The sequence below is a fragment of the Tachyglossus aculeatus genome, chromosome 2 (assembly GCF_015852505.1).
Source record: "Tachyglossus aculeatus isolate mTacAcu1 chromosome 2, mTacAcu1.pri, whole genome shotgun sequence".
Taxonomy (NCBI): domain Eukaryota; kingdom Metazoa; phylum Chordata; class Mammalia; order Monotremata; family Tachyglossidae; genus Tachyglossus; species Tachyglossus aculeatus.
In genome coordinates, this window is record NC_052067.1 from 125904279 (window position 1) to 125928918 (window position 24640).

The window sequence follows — 24640 nt, forward strand, 5'->3', positions numbered from 1 at the left end:
TTTTACTGTAGAAATCGAATGGAGTTACAACCATGGCATTTCAGTTAAAATCACCCAGCCTTTTCTCTATGTTAAAGTAATAGCATCTATACGTAGTGTTTGCCTCATAATTTAAAAATGGAAATATTGGAAAATGGTTCCTGAATATAAATTCCCTTTGAAGCTGATAATAGCAAGTATTTGTTTTTCTTTTTGTAAGTGTATTAATATAAACATGATTCCTCCAGAAAATCAAATAGAACAAACGTTTGCAGTGCAAAAAGTATTTTTAAATGTGGAGGGGATTTGGACCGAAGGCAGTGGAGCATTGGTGCCCAACCTGAGATAAAGGAAGCTGAACTTTTGAGAAAAAGACTTCTTCACCCGGAAAATGAATTAGACCTTTTGGGTCAAGTTGAAAAGAAAGCCAGTTCTTCAGAGAATTACCGGTGTGGCGTCAGACGAAGAACATGGAGAACTTTGTCTGAAACTCAGACTTGGTGGTATTGAGAATCAAGTCTGTGAGCTAGCCAATTTATAGAAAAATGTTATGCTAAACATTCAACCAGCAAAACAGTTCTGTAATTAACTTTCCAAACTCTCTCTAGTGAAGTAGACGAGTCACACGGTTGGGGGAAAGCAAGATTGTAACTTGAAAGTGGAAGGTGAAGAGTGGGGGGGTTAAAAGAGTTTTGAATTGAACCTTGTATAAACATGTCTGCAGGCACGATGCTCATCAACGTCAACATTTCCTTATAAGTGACTGCTAGTAATGAAAAAACTGTTGTGCTAAAGGAGAAAAAGAAAATAAAAAGTGTAGAGATAGGTTGCACTGTATATGCGTTTGCAATGTCCTAGCAAAATGTCAACTTTCTTAGGTACGTTTTGTCCACAACTAAACGGATTCCCCTTTCCTCCCCTGCCAATCCCAGTTTGGAGACACTTACGGGCAATATTGAGGTTTTATTGTTTTTATAGTTGTTCCTAAGCTGTTGCTTTTTTCTTCAGGTGAGACGTCTGAAACCACGGTCTGCCTTGTCATTAACAACCGAATGGCTTCCCAGGATGTTCATGGACAAAAATTCACCTCCCCATAACTGCACCTAAGGGGTGGATTGCAGTGTCTCCGTCTCAGGGCTACCGTTTGTGTCTGCAGCTTGTGAACTATCTGGTGAGACTTTAGGGGGGCAGTTGTATTATTAATGATGAGTTTAACCTCCTCTCGTGGTCCTATTTTCACGGGTAAGTGTTCAGAGACCCTCAACATCAGCTCCGTTGAATGGACTCGAACCCGTCGAACTGCACCGCTCTTCCAATGCACACATTTTTTCTTTCCCCAGAATGAGAGTTTTTAAAGTAAAAATGTCACACAAGGAGGGGACCCTGGATAGGTTTACTCATACGCAATGGCACGTGGCAAACCTTCCCTACTTTTGACAAACCCGCTGGCCCGTTGAGATCCAGGGATTTATAAATAAACCAAAAAAAAACCCCAGCGCTTGCCACTGAGCTGCCTACTGGCCTAAAGGTGGGCATTCGCCACTGAGGGTACATGAAGGCAAGATGGCCGTTTTAATAATAATCAATCAATCAATCAATCAATCAATCGTATTTATTGAGCGCTTACTGTGTGCAGAGCACTGTACTAAGGGCTTGGGAAGTACAAGCTGGCAACATATACAGTCCCTACCCAACAGTGGGCTCACAGTCTAGAAGGGGGAGACGGAGAACAAAACCAAACATACTAACAAAATAAAATAAATAGAATAGATAGGTACAAGTAAAATGGTATTTGTTAGGCCCTTGGTATGTACCAACCACTGTTCTAAGCGCTGGGGAGGTGATCAGGCTCGTGAGCCTCACAGTCTTCACCCCCATTTGACAGATGGGGGAACTGAGGCCCGGAGATGTGAAGTGACTTGCCCAAAGTCACCCAACAGAGAAGTGGCGGGATTAGAACCCACGACCTTATGTTTGTACATATTTATTACTCTATTTATTTATTTATCTTGTACACATCCACTCTATTTATTTTATTTTGTTAACATGTTTGGTTTTGTTCTCTGTCTCCCCCTCCTAGACTGTGCGCCCGCTGTTGGGTAGGGACTGTCTCTATATGTTGCCAGCTTGTACTTCCCAAGCGCTTAGTACAGTGCTCTGCACACAGTAAGTGCTCAATAAATACGATTGATTGATTGATTGATTATCCTGTGATTCCCAAGCCCGGGCTCTTTCCCCCAAGCCAGGCGGCTTCTGCCGCTTTCATCGTTGCGTCCCATCAGTCCGGTTTCCTATCCGGTGCCCCCATTTTTTATTTTTTGGAAAGAAAACCCCCAAAAATGTCCCAGAAAGGCAGCCCCCCCCCCCCCCCCCCCCCCCCCCCTGCCTGCCGTCCGCCCGAGCTCCCGCCCCGCGGCCCGTCCGGGTTTCAGCAGGCCAGTTTCGGGTCCTTGCACAACACTTTCATTCAGTCATTCAATCGCATTGATTAATAATCATTCATTCAATCGTATTTATTGAGCGCTTACTGTGTGCAGAGCACTGTACTAAGCGCTGGGGAAGTCCAAGTCGGCGACACATAGGGACGGTCCCTACCCAACAGCGGACTCACAGTCTAGAAGATTAATAATAATAATAACGAGGACATTTATTAAGCGCTTACTAGGTGCAAAGCACTGTACTGAGCGCTGGGGAAGTACAAGTCGGCAACACATAGAGACGGTCCCTACCCAACAGCGGGCTCACAGTCTAGAAGATTAATAATAATAATAATAACGAGGGCATTTATTAAGCTTTTACTAGGTGCAAAGCACTGTACTAAGCGCTGGGGAAGTCCAAGTCGGCAACACATAGAGACGGTCCCTACCCAACAGCGGGCTCACGGTCTAGAAGACTAATAATAATAACGAGGGCATTTATTAAGCGCTTACTAGGTGCAGAGCACTGTACTAAGCGCTGGGGAGGTGACAAGGTGATCAGGTTGTCCCATGGGGGGGGCTCACAGTCTTAATAATAATGATGGAATTTATTAAGCACTTACTACTACTAATAATAATAATGACGGCATTTGTTAAGCGCTTACTATGTGCAAAGCACTGTTCTAAGCGCTGGGGATACAATAATAATAATAATAATAATGGCATTGATTAAGCGCTTACTATGTGCAAAGCACTGTTCTAAGCGCTGGGGGATACAAGGTGATGAGGTTGTCCCACGTGGGGCTCACAGTCTTCATCCCCATTTTACAGATGAGGGAACTGAGGCACAGAGAAGTGAAGTGACTTGCCCAAAGTCACACAGCTGACAAGTGGTGGAGTCGGGATTTAAACCCATGACCTCTGACTCCAAAGCCCGGGCTCTTTTCCACTGAGCCACGCTGCTTAAGTAGTCCCATGTGGGGCTCACAGTCTTAATCCCCATTTTACAGATGAGGGAACTGAGGCTCAGAGAAGTTAAGTGACTTGCCCAAGGTCACACAGCTTACTATGTGCAAAGCACCGTTCTAAGCGCTGGGGAGGTTACAAGGTGATCAGGTTGTCCCTCGTGGGGCTCACAGTCTTCACCCACATTTTCCAGATGAGGTAACCGAGGCCCAGAGAAGTGAAGTGACTTGCCCAAAGTCACACAGCTGACAATTGGCGGGATTTGAACCCACGGCCCCTGGCTCCAAAGCCCGAGCTCTTTCCACCGCGCCACGCTGCTTCTCTTGAGCGCTTACTAGGTGCAGGGCACTGTACTAAGCGCTGGGGAGGTGACAAGGTGATCAGGTTGTCCCATGGGGGGGCTCACAGTCTTAATAATAATAACAATGATAATGATGACATTTATTAAGCGCTTACCATGTGCAAAGCACCGTTCTAAGCGCTGGGGAGGTTACAAGGTGATCAGGTTGTCCCTCGTGGGGCTCACAGTCTTCATCCCCATTTTCCAGATGAGGCAACCGAGGCCCAGAGAAGTGAAGTGACTTGGCCAAAGTCACACAGCTGACAACTGGCGGGATTTGAACCCACGGCCCCTGGCTCCAAAGCCCGAGCTCTTTCCACCGCGCCACGCTGCTTCTCTTGAGCGCTTACTAGGTGCAGAGCACTGTACTAAGCGCTTTGGGAAGTCCCAAGTTGGCAACCTCTGGAGACGGGCTCACAGTCTACAAGGGGGAGGCGGACGGGGGAGACATATTTATTACTCTATTTATTTATTTATTTATTTATATTTTACTTGTACATTTCTATCCTACTTATTTTATTTTGTGGGTATGTTTGGTTCTGTTCTCTGTCTCCCCCTTTTAGACTGTGAGCCCACCGTTGGGTAGGGACTGTCTCTGTGTGATGCCAACTTGTACTTCCCAAGCGCTTAGTACAGTGCTCTGCACATAGTAAGCGCTCAATAAATACGATTGATTGATTGATTGATTGATTGGAGGGACGGGCAAAACGCTCTCGTTTTGCCGGCGGAGAAGAAGCCCCGGAGCGCTTAGAACAGTGCTTTGCACGTAGTAAGCGCCTCATAAATGCCGTTATTATTGAGCCCGAAGAGGACGCTCCCCCCACGAGAGCGCGCGTGCGCGCGCCCGACGGTCGCAGCCCCCCGGGCCGGCTGCGCGCGCGCGCGCCCAGGGCGCGGCCCGGGGAGGGGGCGTGTCCCCGCCGCCGGGCCCCGCGCGCCCATTGGCCGGGCGCCCCCGCCGGGCCCGCCCCCGCCGCTCCCCATTGGCCGAGCGCGCCGTCGCTCGCGGGCCCGGGCCCCGCCCCCCGGAGCGGAGTCAAATAGAGGCGGCGCCATGGGTCTGTCAGGGGCCGGCCGGGGCCGCGGACGGGACGGGCAGGGCGGGAGGCGGAGGCGGAGGCGGAGGCGGCCGTCGTTGGAGTTGGTTCCGTCCGCGCGCGCGGGGCTTTGCCGTCCCCCGTGCCCGTCCGTCGGAGCGGGCAGCAGCAGTGTGAGTCGGTGGGTCTGTGGGTGTGTCCCCCCCCGCCGCCGCCGGTGTGTTGGTGGGCGATGGGCACTCGGGTGCTGTCCCTGAGCGCCCGGCTGGGCCCCCCCCCCGCCGCCCCCGCCGCCGCCCGCGGCCCCGGACGACTCCCCCGTGTTCGCGCAGCTGAAGCCCGTGCTCGGCGGCGCCGCGCCCCGGGACGCCCCGCTCTTCCCCGCCGACCCGCTGAAGCGGCACGCCCCGCACCACCCTCCGCAGCACGCTCCGCACCACCCTCCGCAGCACGCTCCGCACCACCCTCCGCAGCACGCTCCGCAGCCCCCGCAGCCCCCGCAGCAGGCGGGCGGCGCCAGGATCCCCGCCAACGAGGAGCTGGTCCAGGTAGGAGCCAAGGGGCGCCGCCCCGCCCCGCCCTGCCCCGCCCCGCCCCGGCCCGCCCGGCCCGGCCCCACCCGGGGCCTCCCTCCCCTTCCTTCCTCCTTCTCCGTTCGCTCCGGGTCCTGCTCCCCGCTCCCTGCCACCTTGTCCCGTCTCCTCTTCCTCTCTCCTCCCGCTCCCTTGTTCCTTGTCCTGCCTCCTCACCCTCTCTCCTCCTGCCCTATGGGTCCATGTCCTCCTTCCTCACCCTCTCTCTTCCTGCCCTATGGTTCCTTGCCCTCCTTCCTCACCCCCTCTCCTCCCGCTCCCTGGTTCCTGGTCCTCCTTCCTCACCCTCTCTCCTCCCGCTCCCTGGTTCCTGGACCTCCTTCCTCACCCCCTCTCCTCCCGCTCCCTGGTTCCTGGACCTCCTTCCTCACCCCCTCTCCCCCCGCTCCCTGGTTCCTTGTCCTCCTTCCTCACCCCCTCTCCTCCTGCTCCCTGATTCCTTGTCCTGCCTCCTCGCCCTCTCTCCTCCCGCTCCCTGGTTCCTTGCCCTCCTTCCTCACCCCCTCTCCTCCCGCTCCCTGGTTCCTTGCCCTCTTTCCTCACCCTCTCTCCTCCTGCTCCCTGGTTCCTTGCCCTCAATCAGTCAATCAATCGTATTTATTGAGCGCTTACTGTGTGCAGAGCACTGTACTGAGCGCTTGGGAAGTACAGGTTGCCAACATATAGAGATAGTCCCTACTCAGCAGTGGGCCCCTCCTTCCTCACCCTCTCTCCTCCCGCTCCCTGGTTCCTGGTCCTCCTTCCTTACCCTCTTTCCTCCTGCTCCCTGGTTCCTTGTCCTCCTTCCTCACCCTCTCTCCTCCTGCTCCCTGGTTCCTTGCCCTCCTTCCTCGCCCTCTCTCCTCCTGCTCCCTGGCTCTTGGTCCTCCTTCCTTACCCTCTTTCCTCCTGCTCCCTGGCTGTTGGTCCTCCTTCCTTACCCTCTCTCCTCCTGCTCCCTGGTTCCTTGCCCTCCTTCCTCGCCCTCCCTCCTCCTGCTCCCTGGCTCCCCGTCCTGCTCCCTCTCCCGCTCCTTCATCCGTTCCTTCAGTCGTATCCATTCAATCGTATTTACCGAGCGCTTACCGTGTGCAGAGCGCTGTACTAAGCGCTTGGGACGGTCCCTTCCTAGCGACGGGCTCACAGTCTTGAAGGGGGAGCCGGACAACAAAACAAGTAGGCAGGTGGCAAAGTCACTGATTGGGCGCCTACTCAATCTCGACTAGTAATGCACACTGTGGGTGCAGAGCACTGGAGTAAACGCCCGGGAAGGACAAATCGGCAAGTGATAGGGACGGTGCCACCCGTCAATCAATCAATCAATCAATCGACGCCCCCCCGGGTCCCTGCCCTGCCCCTTCCTGGTCCTCACTGTGCCCACGGGGCGGGGGTCGAGGCCGGCCGCAAGTAGAGATGGACGGGTGGGCCCGGGGGGCCTCAGCCTCCCTCCTCGGGCCTCTATATGTTGCCAACTTGTACTTCCTAAGCGCCCAGTACAGTGCTCTGCACACAGTAAGCGCTCAGTAAGTACGACTGGATGAATGAATGGATGCCCTCCGCCCCCGCTGCCGGCCTCGTGGCTCAGTGGAAAGAGCCCGGGCTTTGGAGTCGGAGGTCATGGGTTCAAATCCCGACCCCTCCCATTGTCAGCTTTGGGAAAGTCCCTTCTCCGTGCCTCAATTCCCTCATCTGTCAAATGGGGATGAAGACTGTGAGCCCCCCCACCGTGGGACAACCTGATCACCTTGTAACCTTCCCGTCGCTCAGAACGGTGCTTTGCACAGAGTAAGGCCTTAATAAGTGCCATCATCATTATTGTTAGGTGTGAGGTTCACCCACCCATTTGCCCCACTTTTCATCAGAAAAAAAAAAAAAACCGCAACAAAACAAGAAGTCGAGCGAAGCCGAAGTGACCGGAGCGGCTTTCCGTTTGGCCTGCGCGTCAATCTGTTCTTCGGAGCCGCGTTGAAAGCCGGCAGTTGGCTTTTACACTTGCCGAGCGGCAGAATTAGAGCAACCGCCTGTTTCTCCCGCCCACGCACAGCCCGTCACCCAGCCCAGAAAAAACTTCCAGGGACTTTCAGCAGGTCCCCAGAAAAATTTGGAACCAGCCCCACATGCAAACAGCTGGAAGAGCTAAAATCAGAAACCGCTAACCGCGACGTGAGCTTAGTGCACGGAAGGGTTTTAGTTTGGTTTATTTCGAGACGCTTTTCATTTCATAGCCCCCTCGCTGTATTGGGTCCCCCTGGCCTTCTCCTCCGTGGGATCCTTAGTGGGATCAAGCGCTTAGTACAGTGCTCTGTACACAGTAAAGACCCAATAAAGCGCTTTGCACATAGTAAGCACTTAACAAATGCCATTATTATTATTATTGTTGATAAATACGATTGATTGATCCTTTAATGTCACAGACCCCTAAGGTGGTCCTGGCGTTTGACAGCCGTGCCCCTCGCATGACCGCAAGGTTTGATTTTTAAACGGAGACTTGTCCCGGGAAATCCCAGTCCCCATCCACAGAAATGATCTCGAATCCAAGATGAAGCGAGGATATGCCCGGGTGAGGTGGCCTATCGCCGCTTCACTTTATTCTGCGATAATGGATAGGCCCGGGCGAACTGGGCTACTTGGTCAAAATAGGAGTGATTTAAGTCTTGTATCCGTGGGTGGGGAGTGTGTGTATGTATTTGGGGGGGGGGGGGTGTCCTCAAAATATTGCTTACACCACTAGGCACAATAAAACGAAATGTACGTGAAATGACTCGTATCCACTCCTGTGTTTAGAACAGTGCTGGGCACGTAGTAAGCGCTTAACCAGTACCATAGTAATAATTTATTATTATTACTATTAACATTATTCACATTCACATTATTATTAATTATTAACATTATTATTCACATTAACATTATTGAGGAACAACAGTCCGTGGAAGACTTGTATCCTATTTTCTGCCCTGTCAGCCAATTCTTTTTAGGGGTGCTAAAGTGATATGGTACGGCAGGACTTTGACAGCGCCAGGGGGAATGTAGCATTTGCCCACTGAAGGGTACATGATAAATATTTGGCCGATGACTGTGCTAGTAATGGATCGGGCTCTCGCCACCCACGAGGTCCTTAGCACCACTATAGGAAGGGGATGATTTTTTTTCCCTGAAGGTAATTAAAGATCTGTGGCAGATAGGGATATGAATAGGAACATTCCATTATCATATTAGAACAGTGCTTGGTGCATAGTAAGCGCTTAACAAATACCATCATTATTATTATTAACCAATTACAGAGGCTACTGATCTAAGAAGGACAAGCTCAAATATGAGGGGGTTTTTCTTGGATTTCATTTTGTCGTTTTGGATAATGTAGTTGGTCTATTGAAATACATAACCAAGAACTACCGTGTAACATTGCATCTCAGATGTTTAAGGAAAATAACTGCAGTGCTTAGACAGTGCTTTGTACACAGTAAGCGCTTAAATGCCTTCATCGTTATAAACTCTAACCTTATCAAAACGTAACCAGGAAATAAGGATATAGAGTGGGTGAAAAGAATGGGAGAAGACTTGAGAACTCTTAGTAAACTGGAAGTATAGCAAGCCAACAGATCGTATAAGCTTGAGTTTATGAAATGCTGTTATTTCATCGGAAGGATTTTTACTCTTTGCTTTTTTTTCTTTCCACTCTCACGCACAGTTTCACTTGAGTTTGGTTCGTTTCACCAGAGTGATGTGTTGCTGTGCTACTCCAGTGTCACTTTTGAGCTAATGACATGACAGATACTTCCAAAAGCCAGAATAGCTTGTCCTTTGAGGAACACATCTCAAACTTGTTGGCCTGCCTCATTTTTTCTTTCTCGGGGTTTAGTTCTCTAAGTGAATGATGGATGTTTGCCTTAGTTGCCTGATGGCCGATGAATCATGAAGATTGTGGGGTTGTTTGCTCTTTCAGACGAGATGCGAAATGGAGAAGTACCTGTCGCCTCAGCTTCCCCCCGCTCCCATCATCCCAGAGCATAAAAAGTACAGAAGAGACAGCGCCTCCGTTGTAGACCAGTTCTTCACTGACAGCGAAGGGTTGCCGTACAGTATCAACATGAATGTCTTCCTTCCTGACATCACTCACCTGAGAACTGGCCTCTACAAATCCCAGAGACCGTGCGTGACACACATCAAGACAGAACCCGTTGCCATTTTTAGCCATCAGAGTGAAGCTACTGTCCCCAACCAGGCCCCTACTCAGGCTCTCCCCGAGTTCACTAGTATATTCAGCTCACACCAGACGGCAGCTCCAGATGTGAACAACATTTTCATCAAGCAAGAGCTTCCTGCACCAGATCTCCATCTCTCGGTCACTCCCCAGCAGGGTCAACTGTACCAACTCCTGAGCTCTCCGGATTTAGATCTGCCCAACTCTACCAATCAAGCCGCGGTAATGGACACTCTTAATAACGTCTCCATGCCAGCAGCCATGGCAGGCCTCAATGCGCTCGCCTCGGCTGTTCCGCAGACTGCAATGAAGCAATTCCAGGGTATTCCTCCCTGCACGTACACAATGCCAAATCAGTTCCTTCCACAGCAGGCCACTTACTTGCCTCCTTCACCCCCAAGTTCCGAGCCTGGAAGTCCAGATAGGCAAGCTGAGATGCTACAGAATTTAACCCCTCCCCCTTCTTACGCGGCTACGATTGCTTCCAAGATGGCAATTCACAATCCAAATTTACCAGCCACCCTGCCAATTAATTCACAGAACATCCCAACTGTCAGATACAACAGAAGGAGTAATCCAGATCTGGAGAAGAGACGCATTCATTACTGTGACTATCCTGGTAAGTGGGATTGCCTAGTAATGGACTTTTTTTTAAATTTAGTATTTTTTTTCTCCCTTTTCAAATTCGGTTTGATTCAAGCTCATAGGAACATGATGTAGATAAACTACCTTCAGTTTAAAAAAAACAAAACAAGCAAAACAATAATAATGGTGCTTGTTAGGTGCTTGCTGTATGCCCAGCATTCATCAAACCGTTGGGGTAGATACAAGCTAATCAGATCGGACACAGTCCCTGTCCCACATGGGACTCACCGTCTTAATCCCCATTTTGCAGGTGAGGCAGCTGAGGCACAGGGAAGCGACTTCCCCAAGGTCACACGGCAGACGAGGGGCAGAGCCGGGATTAGAACCCAGGTCCTTCTGAATTCTAGGCCTATGCTCAGCAACTGGGCCGGGCTACTTCTCGCACTTTCCCTTTCCATTTCCCTTCCACTCTCTCCCATCACCCAACTCACCCACCGACTGATAAAGGTAGCCTTTGGCCTGAAACTGCCTTGTCTTTCTAAACTTCTTTCTGGAAAGATGTGAGTTCATGATGCATTTTAAATATAAAATCTACTTGAGCCATTGCTGCTGCCTAGGCTTTTTTTTTTTTAAATATACACTCTCCACTGGGGTCCTGAGAGAAGGAAGATAAATGGGTGAGAGAGAAGGCTTAAGCAGTAACACGTAAGGTATACAAGTTTTAAAAGATGACCCGCCATTCTCGAATTAAATATTTGATCCCAAATATAAAATATAAATATCATGTCATCCCACTGTCTGCACCTACAAGTTGCTGACATGGCAAGTTTCCACCCTTAAATATAATACAGTGTGTAATTTATCGACTGAGGTACATGATACGGCATGACAAATGCTGAATGAAGAAACATAAATGTAGGAGTGTGGAAAATTACAGTGATCTTGGGTAATAGCTTGAAGTTGTAGGCTCCAAAGCCCTTTTTAAGTTAGAAGCTGCCCTCTTTTTTTTTTTAAAGGTATGTTTTATTAGTATGAAACACCTGTTGTAAGGCATGGGAGGTTTCTAGTTCTTGTTTGTACTATACGATACTAAAATGAAAAATACTTAAGAATCGGTGCTAGATAACTTGTAATTCTACCAAAGAATTGATCTTTGGTAATATTTTATAATTAGTAGTTTAATTTGAAAAATTTTAAAAGATGTCTTTCATCAACCAGTAGGTTGGCTTGTCATTTGTTTTATTTTTGCAGAGGTGGTTAGCTGCTTAATATGGTCTTGAGTATTTTAATCAAGTTGAAGTTGTCCAAAGGGTCTACAAACTGACCAACTCATTTGTTTTCCTCTCCTTTTATTTTAGGCTGTACAAAAGTGTATACAAAGTCTTCCCATTTAAAAGCTCATCTGAGGACTCATACTGGTATGTAATTTTCTAGTTAATTCTGTGAGTTGTGTAAATATCACAAGCGGTATTCATCCTTTTAAAAGCTGAAGCACGTTTGATCTCTTTCTGCTGTCAACTTTATTTTTTTTAATGGTCTAACCCCGTAGTTCAGCAGGCTGTTCAACTAAAACATCTATTGAGTTTAGTTTCTTAATGGCTTAAGCTGTCTCTTTTGAAGGCCCTTTGCTTTGATTTTTTCTAAAACAAAATCATTTTAATATCTGACATTATACCCTTTTTTTAAAGCACTGAGGAAAAAAAATTCTGTGAAAAATAATGATTTACTTAGCAAAATCAATTAAATCGCTCCAGTTGTGGCTCAGCAGGGTTATTTTGTCATTTCTCCCATTAAACTCCATTCAGTCCAACCAAAAGTGTGCCCTATTTAAACATTCATTTCTTCCTGATTGTGTGCTTTCACTAAGCATTTGAGTTAGAATGTGACAGCAAATTAGGGGCGGGTTCTTCCACAATGCTAGTCTCTCTGGATGCACTGTCGGAAGAAATTACGCGCCTGTGTTGGACGCGGTGAGTACTTCTACTTCGGAGTTTTCCTCAACACGAGGTTCTAGAGTACACGGTACCCATGTAATAGGAGGATTACATGCATTTGCATTTTTCCCAGACATGCTTTCTTTGCTTTATGGTAAGTGGGGGTGAAATAATAGAAATGTTAAAATCAGTAGTCAGGCGTTGACAGTAATTTTCCGTTTGTCGGTGGCAGTGCTGCGTGAATTGAACAGAGGTAAATATTTTTGAGGGAATACTGAACATTGTATTTATCCTTTCTTTAGTCAAAAAAAGAACTTTATGAGAAAATTGAATGCACGATCTTATAATTTTAGTCCCTTTCTCTTTTTTTTTTTTTCCAACGGTTCACACCCTTAGTTATTTCGGATAAAACTGGAAAGGAGGCCTTTCAAATGAGCAAACAGCCGAAGAGCAGAGTGGATTTTAAAATGAGCACTATTTTACATTTTCACTTAGAGTAGTCATCTGAATAATTTGTAAGGGAAATTCAAAGAAAAAGCTTGCTGATGTAAGGCGTGACATAGCAAAATGTATCGTTTGTATTGTTGCTGGAGAAACAAGAGTATTCAGAAATTGCTTGGGTTTGTTGAATTAGTGTAAAGACTTCAATCTCCCTAGGATAGGTGTTACTATGGAGATAGTTTTGATAAGTGAAGGAGTTATCTCTAACTGGTGCGCTTAAAAAGTTAAGCACATTTGAACAAAGGTCATTGCTGCACAAACTAAACGTGAAGTGGTAAATATTTTATAACGTGGGCAAGATTTCCAATATTCAGGAGGACATTGCAATAAATTTGATAGGTGTCCTCATTTGCTTTAAAAATAATTTATCATCAGGCCTAGAACAACTGAACAAAAATAACCATCTGGCACTGAAGCAAAGCGAGGCTGTTTTAGTCTAATGGTTTGTAGGTACATACCTGTGGAAGTATAAATTACTGATATTTCAAGTGTATGCCCAGTAATAACTTGATAAAGGTTACTTACAAAAGCTATTTGAAAACAGAAACCAAGACTTTCAAGTTGTGCCTAGCACCGCGTCACATGAGGGTATTTGTTCAATTAATATGAACCGTTGTAATCACCTAAACAACGAAACCAAAAAAAGCCAAAGAATACTTTGTAAGTGAAGACACTAAAGGTTCTGTTGGTGTTTCATTCTGTCCTTGGAATTGGAGGTGGGTGGGTGGGGAGGAGACTGTAATTTAGAAATGAAGTTCTCTCTCAAAGTAATCACCTTGTATAGATTTTTGTTTTTACATTGGGGAGGGAAGAGGTTCATTTCTGAAACTGAACATTTTTCTGAAATCCCTTGAGGCGATGAGTCGCAAGGAAAGGATTTTCAGAGGTTAAAAGACTGCTGTCAAAGTCTCTGCCAACAGGGATGCTGGTAGTGTAATTATCAGAGAGATATCTGCTTTTTATTCCTGAGTTTGAGCTCTCATCTGCTCAACTACTCATTCACCTTAACCTCTGAGATATAGCGAGCAAATACCCTGGAGTTGAGGAGTTTACCTATGTCTAAACAGGGCCAAGTTACAGGACAACAAAAAAAAACCGAGTATCTTTTCTAGATTTCTATTTTCAATTCGGTTCAGCTTTTTCATATACTCCTAAGTGGTCCTTCCCTTAAATTAAATAACTAATGTAAGACAATGTAATCTAATTTAATAAAGTTTTATTTGATATTCTTTCAAATGTCTTGGGGAGAAGAGAGTTTTAGCCGACTTGTCCTTCTGGCCAAACCCGTTCTTTAGTAAGCACAGAGCATGGAAGCTGTTTTTTCGTTTTGTTTTTTTCCTAGTTTCTTGACAATACCCTTAAATTACACATGTACATTCTTCCAACCAGTTTTTAAAAATAAAGTGTACCTGAAGTAAGCAAAACTCATGGGTTCTGAGGTCATGGGTCATTAAATTAAAGTAGGGTCATTTCTTTAAAATCATCAAATACTGAAACATCAATCTTCAGGTCGAGGTGTGGATTACTCTAAACTTTATGTTACAACTTAGGTTTTTGAAATAGATGCACGTGTGTGTGTTTTTATATACATATACATATATATATAATAGTGATATTTGTTAAGCATGTACTATTTGCTAAGCGCTGGGGCTGATATGAGGTAATTGGTTGAACTTGTGTGCCAGTAACTGACCTGTAAAGGCCTTTCAGAAATCACGTATTTGCCTCGGAAATGCCAACTTTGAATACTGAATGTGTTTCAAAGGTACAAAATGCAATTGGAATTTTAAGGAGTCAGGGGGAGAAGCACTTCACTTCCTTTATTAATACAAAGCCCTATTTTTCAGGTACTTGGGGCTCACCTCAAGTTAATCAGATAAGACAGCATGACAGTTTCACACTGTTGTGTCATCCGGATCTATCAGACTGGTGTTTTTCTTATAAAATATCCCTGACTTCTTCAAGGGACAGATTTTTACTTCATAATCTGTGTGTTTGATATAACACTTAAAAATATTATAAATCACACAGTAACAAGTTAAATCTGAAGTTGATGAGAGCCAAAAAGCTCTTTTTTTTAAGTAGAATTTGCCGGTAACAATTGTTTATAAATTTTGCACTCCGATAAAACCTGAACATTCAAATGTGCTAAGGAAATAGATTTCTGATTTAGAATCTTCTGTAAATTACTTGTAAGTACTGAAAGAAATTAGGCTTTAGACAATTGTTATTCAAATCCTTAAAAAAAGTGCTTCACCATACTGGCATAGGATTTGTGGATGGTCACACACCTAATTGTCATAGCAATTATTGATATAAATGTTTAAGTATGGGCAGGATTCTTCAGAACAGTAGACTTAGGGTCCACATTGACGTGTTTCAAATTCAAGAACTCTGCACATGCATGTCTGCAGTCAGTATTCATGTACAGACATGTTCCCTTCCTGGTCACATGAAAATCTTGCCATTAATAGAAAGGAGGGGTGTTTGGCAGCTAATATTAGTAACCTTTTAGATAGACTGATTGTTTTAGAGATGGGAAGTGCATCTAATGCACTTCTAGTTCACCAAATACCTTGGTTTAGTCTTTAAACTTCACAGAAAAATGTAAGTAAATCATGATGTTGGTTGGTCACAGCTTTCTTTTTAACACGGCTTTCTTTCTCTAGAGCTACGCATTATACCTCATTCGTTGTCAGTGTTCTAATGTCTACCTTGATTTGGAAAAAATTGTCTAGCAATCACTAGGATATGGTAGAAAAAGCATGTACAGCAATTAAAGTGGAAGCTGTTTTTCACAAAGTTGAGTAGAAAAAGAATGGCATCATCTGAAGTTTTCCTTCAGTCAATCATATTTGAGCGCCTACTGTGTGCAGAGCACTGTGCTAGGCACTGGGAAGAGTAGACTATAACAGTTGGTAGACACTTTCCCTGCCCACGTGGATCTTATGGAATTTCCTATTTTGCATTATTGGGAAGAACAGTTGAAGGATATGTACAGATTAGCTGTGGAAGTTTTTTTTTTTTTTGATTATGTTCCATAATAGATTGCACTGATTCAATTGGCCACCCTTTCTGTCAGTAGTAGTAGTAGTGGTAGTAAGAGTATTTATAAGACACTTGCTAAGCGCAGCAGCGCCATATTAAATGCTGGAAAAGAATACACAGGTAGAGATTAGACACGGTCCCTGTTCTTCAGGGTGCTCAGAGTCCAAAAGATTAGTAAAATTGATGGCCTGAGGGCAGATTATTAAAGGGAACTGAAGAGGTTATCAGGATTGCCCAGATGTTACTGTAGAAATCCTTTGCACTGAGTTAAATGCTTAGCAAATGTTAGAAATAAGGAACTTTGTTTTTTGGTGTTTTCCGAGGATATCTGTTAAGCGCTAGGTGCCAGGCACTGTGCTAAGTGCTGCTGTATACAAGTTAATCAGGTGGACACAATCCATGTCCCACATGGGGTGCCTGAAGTTAATTCCCATTTTACAGATGAGGTGACCGAAACACAGAGAAGTGAAGTGATTTGTCCTAGGTCACACAGCTGAGATTAGAATCCAGTTCCTTCTGACTCCCAGTCCTATGTTCTAACTACTAGACCACAATGCTTCTTTGTGAAAAGAACAGTTGGCATGTGTCAATCAGTGGTATTTATTGAGCACTTTACGGTGTGCAGAGCACTGTACTAAGCTTTTGGGAGAGTACATTAAAACAAATTTAGTAGGCATGGTCCCCACCCATAACGAGTTTGCCATAAATGGAAGATTTGAGTGAGTGTACTTAACAGAACGGGAAAGTTGTGCATTTTCAGTAAAATATCCCTGGAGGTTCAAGTAAGTTAGAATAGCCTTACTGCTTTATTTCTACATTTCTTGAACATTTTCATTGAGTGTGTTACATATGTAACTTACTGCTCCTGGCCTTGAAAACTACTTCTTAATTGGACACCAAAGTATTAGAAAGTTCAGATCTATAGGAAACTTTGTTGTTCATTCAATTGTATTTATTGAGCGCATACTGCAGAGCACTGTACCAAGCGCTTGGGAAATACAAGTCAAACTACAAGTACAAGTTGTTGTTATTTTCATTCATTCATTCAATCGTATTTATTCATTCATTCAATTGTATTTATTGAGCATTTACCGTGTGCAGAGCACTCTACTAAGTGCTTGGGAAGTATAATAACAATGATGGCATTTGCTAAGTGCTTACCATGTGCAAAGCACTGTTCTAAGCTCTGAGGGGGTTCAAGGTGATCAGGTTGTTCCATGTGGGGGCTCACAGTCTTAATCCCCATTTTACAGATGAGGTAACTGAGGCTCAGAGAAGTTGTGACTTGCCCAAGGTCACCCAGCAGATGTGTGGAGCCAGGATTAGAACCCATGGCCCTTGACCCCCAAGCTGTGCTCTTTCCACTGAGCCACGCTGCTTCTCGGTTCCTACCCAGCAACGGGCTCACAGTCTAGAAGGGGGAGACAGACAACAAAACAAAACAGAAAGCTATTTATTATTCTCTGGGGAAAACATTTTTAACCCCCCTCCCCCCAAAATAAATTCTAAGCATGAAAGCATAAAAACCCTTTCTCTCAATTGTACACTGAGGATTAAACTGCTTTCAGAATGTTTGATTGCTGATAAGGAAACCACTGACACAGGAGATTGGTTTATCAAGTTAGGGCATTCCCAAAACAAACCATGTTTAACTAGAGTAAAAGCAATTGTCAACAGAGATGCATGTTTTAACAGAGATGAGTATTTACTTTATGAGCATGGAATTTCATTTAAAAAATTAGATCTTGTAATGGTTCCTTAAACTTAGTGGTCGAACAGATGAGCCACATCTTTCATCGAAAAGGGAGTCAAGTATTTTAAACATTTTAAATCCAGAAGCGGCGTAGCCTAGTGGGTAGACCGCAGGCCTGGAAGTCAGAACGACCCGGGCTCTATCACTAATCTGCTGTGTGACCTTGGCCGAGTCACTTAATTTCTCTGGGCTTCAGTTACCGCTCTGTAAAATGGGACTTGTAATAATTATGCTACTTTTAAGGGCTTACTGTGTGTCAAGCACTGTTCTAAGTTATGTGCCAGACACTTTTCTGAGCTTTGAGGTAGATACAAGGTAATCAGATGGGACACAGTCCGTGTCCCACACGGGGCTCACAGTTTTAATCAGCCTTTTACAAATAAAGGTAACTGAGTCACAGAGAAGTGAAATGACCTGCCCAAGATCACACAGCAGACAAGTGGCACAGCCAGGACTAGGACCCAGGTGCTTCTGACTCCTGGGTCAGTGCTGTGTCCATTAGGCCATGCTTCTTGCTTCTCTTGTCAATTCTTACGTAAATCTATTTTCTAACTCTTACCCGAGGTACAGCTGACAATTTATGTCTACTGCCTCTCCCATCAGACTGTAAGTTAGCTCCAGAACCAGGAATCATGCGTCTTACTTTCCCAGGCTCCCCACGCACAGGGTATGTGGCTCTGTGTACGCTAGACCCTCTGGACAGGCACTTATTCCTCCTTGAAATCATTTAGATGTTTAGCATTTTGTCATTGTGGTTGGAACAATTTGTAGACTCATCTGAATCATTCAGTATCAACAAGATTTAAGGTTTTACTGAAATGAACATGTTGGAAACAGAAAATAAGGTCAAGGTGAAATCCCTATCCCCTTATAGATATTATGATCTAACAGAGAGGAGGGACATGAATTGATGAAAACACCATAAGGAGCGAGAACATACAAATAAATTAACCAAATAACTACCAACGGATTAAAAACATGCACTCTGAGGAGACCGATGGGGTGGTAGCCAGGAAGCTAGGGGGATTAACCTGGAAATGTAAATGAGGGGAGGGAGTGCAGTAGTAATAACTCAGACACATACATTCAGTTATTAGGATCAAATTCCTTAGTCCCTCATGCAGTTACAAGAAAGATAAAATGCATTTATTGCAAATACATTTTACAGCAGGGATCCCCAAATAGTCTTACCTCACGACAAATACAATTCAATGCAACGGCGATCGATATCCATCTCCTGACATGAGACTGGAGATGTGCTGTCAATGGGTTTCTCTTGGCCAATGTAATCTTTGCTATTAAGAAAAGATCATTTGATCAGTATGCCCATACAGAGCAGATAACTCAGGATTTATGGGCGAAACATTTCTTGTAAACTAATGTCTCTTGCACGAGAGTAAAGTCTTGGCGTGGTCTTGGTATTTAAGACTCGAACTGGATGGTTCAAGTGAGCCAGTTTCAAGAGAGATGCATAGTCCATTAAGTTAGTTTAAAACAGAATTTGACCGTTTATGTAAAAAATGACTGTATATCAAAGAAGGTTTTTCAACAGCTCCATTGTGTTCCTTAAAGCAAAGCTATTAGTGTGTTTTCTAATGGAAGCTTAAGGAGTCTGTTACAACCACCTGTAATTTTACTCCTGTGTCCATTACTTTTTGGTTTACTAAACTTACATTCTACATCTTATAACTGTTTTAAAAAAGCAGTGTTGAGACCCATTTGATTTAAAATCCTCACCAAAAACCATTTCAAGTACAGCATTTTGATTATTTTTAACCATAATCTTATGCATAGTATTTTTAGTATACAAGCTCATGTTTAGCCTCTGGGTGGATGATTTTCACTGTAATATTTTGTTAGGTTCACTCAACTTAAAAATGCATTTCATGCTGAATGAGCCTAACATTCATTCATTCAGTCGTATTTATTGAGAGCTTACTGTGTGCAGAACACTGTACTAAGCTCTTGGAAACTACAAATTGTCAGCATAACAAACTATTACAAATTGGAGGTATTAGAAGGAGACTCTGCAAAAATCCAGTTACACTTTTGAGACATCAGTCCTGTTAATATAGCTTTAGGGGAAGGCAGTTCTGATCCCAGAGCACTGCGATGCTTTACTTCTGGTGGAGAAAGAAAGGGCTCGAGTGTCCTCTCTGCTCCAGAGTTGGAACCAGTTTCTTCTGGGATGTTTTGCTTGAACATAGTGTTGACGCTTTCCTGAAGTAGAGGAGGGGATTACGTTTTGCTTTTCAAGTAAATTATCTGTTTTGGTAGGCAGGCACCAGGGTCGAAACTATAAGACAGTATTTGACCAATGGTATTCTTGGTTGTGGTGTCCTTAATCTGGCAGAAAAATCAATATTTTGGAAATGTTATGGCTACTGTTTCACCTAAATTGGTTAAGTAAACAAATGACTTGTAGCTGCATGGCCAATGAAAATAATGGCTAAAAAGGGTTCCCTTGTCCCTTGTTTTTTAAGTTAAACCCTAGAGCCTCATATCCCAAACTCATTAAATTTAACAACGCAGAGGACAACGCGATTTCTTTTTAAAAATGGGGTCATTTTAGACACAATTTTTCTTACCAGCGGAACTAAATGACTTTCTATTTGCACTAAATACAAACACACTTGGTGCCTCAATTCTTCCACCTTTTGCGAGGAACGAAAATGAATTCTTCGCCCTTTCCTGTGAAGTGGAAATTCTCAATCAATCAATTGTATTTATTGACCTCTTTCTGTGTCCAGAGCACTGTACTAAGCACTTGGGAGAGCCCAGTAGACAGGAGCAATAACTGCACCACTGTCTCCTGCAACAAAATACAAGGATTTCCAAACTTTGAAAATGAACTGTTTTCCAGTTCTTGTTTCCTGCTAGTGTAGGTTAAAAACCAACCCTCAACTGAATGTTAATATAAATAAACGGGGATAAAGATTTACGCTCACGTGCTAGCCTAAAGGTTGGACTTGTTTGAGAAGTCCCGATAATCGTTCTATCTTGAGCTTTTAGGACCCTAAAGTGAAAGTACTTCCCAAGCGCTTAGTACAGTGCTCTGCACACAGTAAGCACTCAAATACGATTGAATGAATGAACGTAGCATGGTTTATCACTAAAAGTGTCATAATTGCTTCCAATCAGTCAGTTAGTTGGAGATTCTTTTTAAATGACTGACAGAAATATATTGCTATTTATAGCTCTGTATAAATAAAGAGAAAACAGAGTCGCTTTTCCTTTAGGCCAGCCCAAATCAATCAATCATATCTCAATACATAATGTGGTAGAAATTGCTGTTTCAACCATTTTGGTTACCACTCCGCTTTCAGCTTAGACTACGGTCTATTTTCACTTTACCTACTTTTCTCCTGCCATCCCTCCTTATCTCTACAACTAGGACTTCCCCTAGGACTAGTGTGGTTATCCCTTTTTTCTTCTTATTTCTTCCTAAGCCATGGATAACTTCCCAGGTAATGAAAGGACCAGTTGGGCAGTAGTATTAATTAAGCTTCTGCTATGTGCAAAGCATTTTTCTAAGTGCTTGGGAGAGGGCACTGTTGCAAAGAGATCCAGTCCCTACCCTGGAGCCAGGATAAATATCCTAAAAAAGATCTTCCCCTTTCTCAGCTCTTCACTGAAATCTCATCCTGATTGGCTTTTGGTGAGGAGTGATTTTTGTTGTGGCTGTTGCTGTTTATTACTTACACTAACAAACCATCAGCCTGTTTTGTACCTTAGAGAGAGAGGTGGTGATGTGGTCATGGGGAGGTGCGCATGCATCAGTTCTCTTGCTGATTATGATTTTTCCACAGAAATATTTAAATATGCCAATGTTATCTGCCTCCTTTTCCTTCTGTTGGATTTTTTTCAGATTAACATGAGCAAATTGGGGGAAAATTACTGTGGTGCAAGAACTTTTTGAATTATAATAGTCAGCCACAGATCCCTTAAGTAAGGAAATATGCGACATTAAACTTTGATTAAACTATGATTCGGTTCCAAGAAGCCCAACTAGGATAAAAAACTAAAATCTTAGTAAATATCTAAGATGGAAGATGAATTAGTTAACCAAACTCATCTTTGGGGGAAAATGGTATTTTCAAAATTTTTATTCTGGTTATTGGAGACATGGCTGATTCCAGTCTTTCCCAAACCATCGATCTATCGTAATTTAGGGGGAAAAATCCACCTTTGAAAAGTAAATGTACCTTAGATTTAAACATAATTTGAGCAATATTTTATATAGGGTATAACTGGATTATCTCTGTGTTCATTCTGCCTCTGGATAAAAATGCCAATAAAGAGGAACCTTCATACTTATAGTTAATATAATTAAACTTTTCTTTTTGAAATTAGATTTCCCACTGGATCTCGTGACCACCCAATACAGTAAAAAAAAAAAAAAAAAAAAGAATAACTGGAAAGCATCCTATGCCAGGCAGCCTTTTTCTACTGGCGTCTCAGTTGGGGCATATTTAGTTTGTGTTTCGAGGTTACCTTCACCCCAGTGGGGCCTGTCACATTTACTGTTAATCCTCTGCTACAATTGTAGAAGGGATCACCAATTTAGCATTGCAGATGGCTGTGTCTGTATTGCACAAAGAGGTACCCACTCATTTATATTGTACATACTTTACGGGAGTTGGTTGGTTTGCAGGGAACTCGACTCACAAGAGTGCAGTCTTCGGTAGCATATGAAACTTTTGGCCAACAGAAATACTGAAGGGTGACACAGTGCAGTCACGAGGGCCAGCTGTGTCTGGACTGTGGGGCAGTTCTTCCCCTCTGGCCCAGAAAGATCCTCCTGGGTTCCGGCAGCATGGCAGTAGCCCAAATTGCCTCTATCCCACTTCCAAAAAGTAGTTGATGGACCCAGGTACCTGTGGCGGGCAGATCTAGACGATACTGTTCCTCCCTGGTAGTCATCGAAACCACAGTAGCGAAGAGCTTTTTCTTGAAAAAAATATTGTTCTGCTTCCCCGTGTAGCTCAACCTCGCAGAGCCACCCTTTTCAATTTTTTGACATCGCCGTCCTAGCAGACAATTTAGATTTATCATCCCTTGCGTGGTCTTGACTGCTGGGAAGAAAATTAGATCGCTTGCAGCAGAGAAACGGGGATGGACAGTACCTATCTTTAAATAACTTAGAGGCGATTGTCTAACAGATCTTACATTTTTAGTAAAATTCAGTACTGATTTAGTGTGCTACATCAATGCTGATTTACAGGATCTTGATTTTTTTTTTTTTTTCCCCTCCTGGAAATGATGCTCAGATCTGAAATCATTTTCAGAACTCAGCACCTTTCTTTTGAGCATGGTCCCCTTAGCTAAGGTACTGTTTTGTTCACTCTTTCAGGAGAGAAGCCATACAAATGCACTTGGGAAGGCTGCGACTGGAGATTTGCACGCTCTGACGAATTGACCCGCCACTACAGGAAACACACGGGCGCCAAACCTTTCCAGTGTGCTGTGTGTAATCGGAGCTTCTCTCGCTCCGATCACCTGGCTCTGCACATGAAAAGGCACCAAAACTAAGAAGAACTGTTTCTCTCGACGCCGTCAGTATCTATGCAATTCATCGCTGGCGTTCTGCAGTTAGATTTGGCAGATTTTCAACTCTGGACTTAGAAATGCTCAAAACTGGAAATGTATATTTTGTATATTTGAGGAAACAGGGAAGACACTGTATTAATACCAAAGTGTTCAGGCATTTTAAGAACCTAATATTTGCTCTATTGTACATGGCTTTGGTCAGAAGACATCATCTCATTACAGGTAGATGTATCCCAACGCATCATGTAGATGTTTGGGGAATATTATCTCTTTCATTTCTCTCCTGCGTGTATGTGGGTGTGCGTGTACACACGTGCATACGCACAGATGTATGTGGCTGTGTTTGCAGTGTTTTTACCAAAGCAGTGTCCTTTTATTGTGACAGTGTTTGGTAAATAAAGAATTGGCAGCCGCGAGAGTAGTAGTTGTGAATTGTAATACGTCAAGATTATACTTGACATTTTAAAGTTAGACAATGTTCTTTGGAGATGCAGTATATCTGGCAATGCACAAACAGCCATTGAACAAAATGTTTTTTATAGGTGTTGCATATATTTACTATGGACTCTTTTTGTAAATATTCAAATCTGCTTTATAGGTAATATTTTCTAGGATTCTTCTGGCAAAAAAACTCAACATAATTGTATGTTCACAGTTGGAATTTTTTAACTACCTTTCCAAACACTAACAACAAATTTCCTGTAAAGAAAAAGAAGACTGATTTTATATATATAATATATATGTGTGTATATATATATTATACTTATAAAAGTAAATTCTGAGCACTGATTAAAATCATTTGAAATATTTCAAGGGGCAAACAATTTTACGTGAATTGTGTCAGCAGCTTAATGAAAATAGTTACAATATTCAGAATGTTAAACCTTATGATAAGCTAAACATAGTATCACTAAAACGAAGGATTTCTGATGCAGTTTTCATATACTGTAATGTTAAGGCTTATTCAGTACTTTTGGTTCAATGCCAATTTTAGTTTTTATGCGGATGTTGCATGAACTTTATATTATTGTACAGTAAGGTAAAGGACACAGTAATTTTACTTAAATTACAGTGCAGTTTAGTTAATTCACTGTTAATACTGACGCAGTATCTGCCTTTAAATATTAAGTGACATGTTGGAAATGAAACAACTACATTTATGCAATTTATAGTGGTATTATGGTGATGCTGTTAACCAAAGGGCAGAGTGTAAAAATATGCCAAAAAGGGTCTCAATTGAAAGGAAACTTTTGTTTAAAAAATATTGTTTGTCTTTATTTATTTTGTGGTAATATGTTAGATTTTTTTTTAGAAGACAATTTTACATATACTTGATAAATTATAGTTTTGTTTGTTATACTTATCAATGTTGCTCTTAAAACAAAATGTAAATAATTGATAAATGGTGTACATAATTTTGTAAGAGGCTTCAATGTTTATACATGGAAAAACATGCAAAAATTGGTTGCTGTTTTGCTTCTTTCCCCCCTTATTTTTGTATTGTGGTATTTCCTATGCAAATAATGGAGCAAACAGCTGTATAGTTTAGAATGGTTTTCTGAAATGGTTTATATATAAGAATTTTTTTTGAAAAATAAAAAGTGCCTAAAATATTCATGATGTCATTTATGATTTGTCTTATTAAATAAAATGAATTTTTCGCTTTGCCAAGTACTCTGCTTTTTATCCAATGAGATTTTGTGTGAAATTCATATAATCAAAGCCTTTTTATAAAACACTTTTGTTGCTTTTCAAGA

General features: G+C 43.3%; 2 protein-coding genes across 2 annotated transcripts in view; both read left to right on the forward strand.

Moving 5' to 3' along the window:
* Positions 1–1175, forward strand: part of PIBF1 (progesterone immunomodulatory binding factor 1) — a 332641-nt gene extending 331466 nt beyond the window's left edge. The window contains exon 18 of the mRNA XM_038741731.1: positions 988–1175. Coding sequence (XP_038597659.1) covers positions 988–1086 — 99 coding nt within the window. The 3' untranslated portion in view covers positions 1087–1175. The remainder of the gene's footprint in view (positions 1–987) is intronic.
* A 3796-nt stretch (positions 1176–4971) lies between these two features.
* Positions 4972–24532, forward strand: KLF5 (Kruppel like factor 5). The gene is given in 5 exon segments (XM_038742499.1): positions 4972–5010; positions 5012–5287; positions 9255–10131; positions 11456–11515; positions 22687–24532. Coding segments are annotated over 5 exon segments (1431 nt in total). The 3' UTR covers positions 22866–24532.
* The last annotated feature ends 108 nt before the right edge of the window (positions 24533–24640 follow it).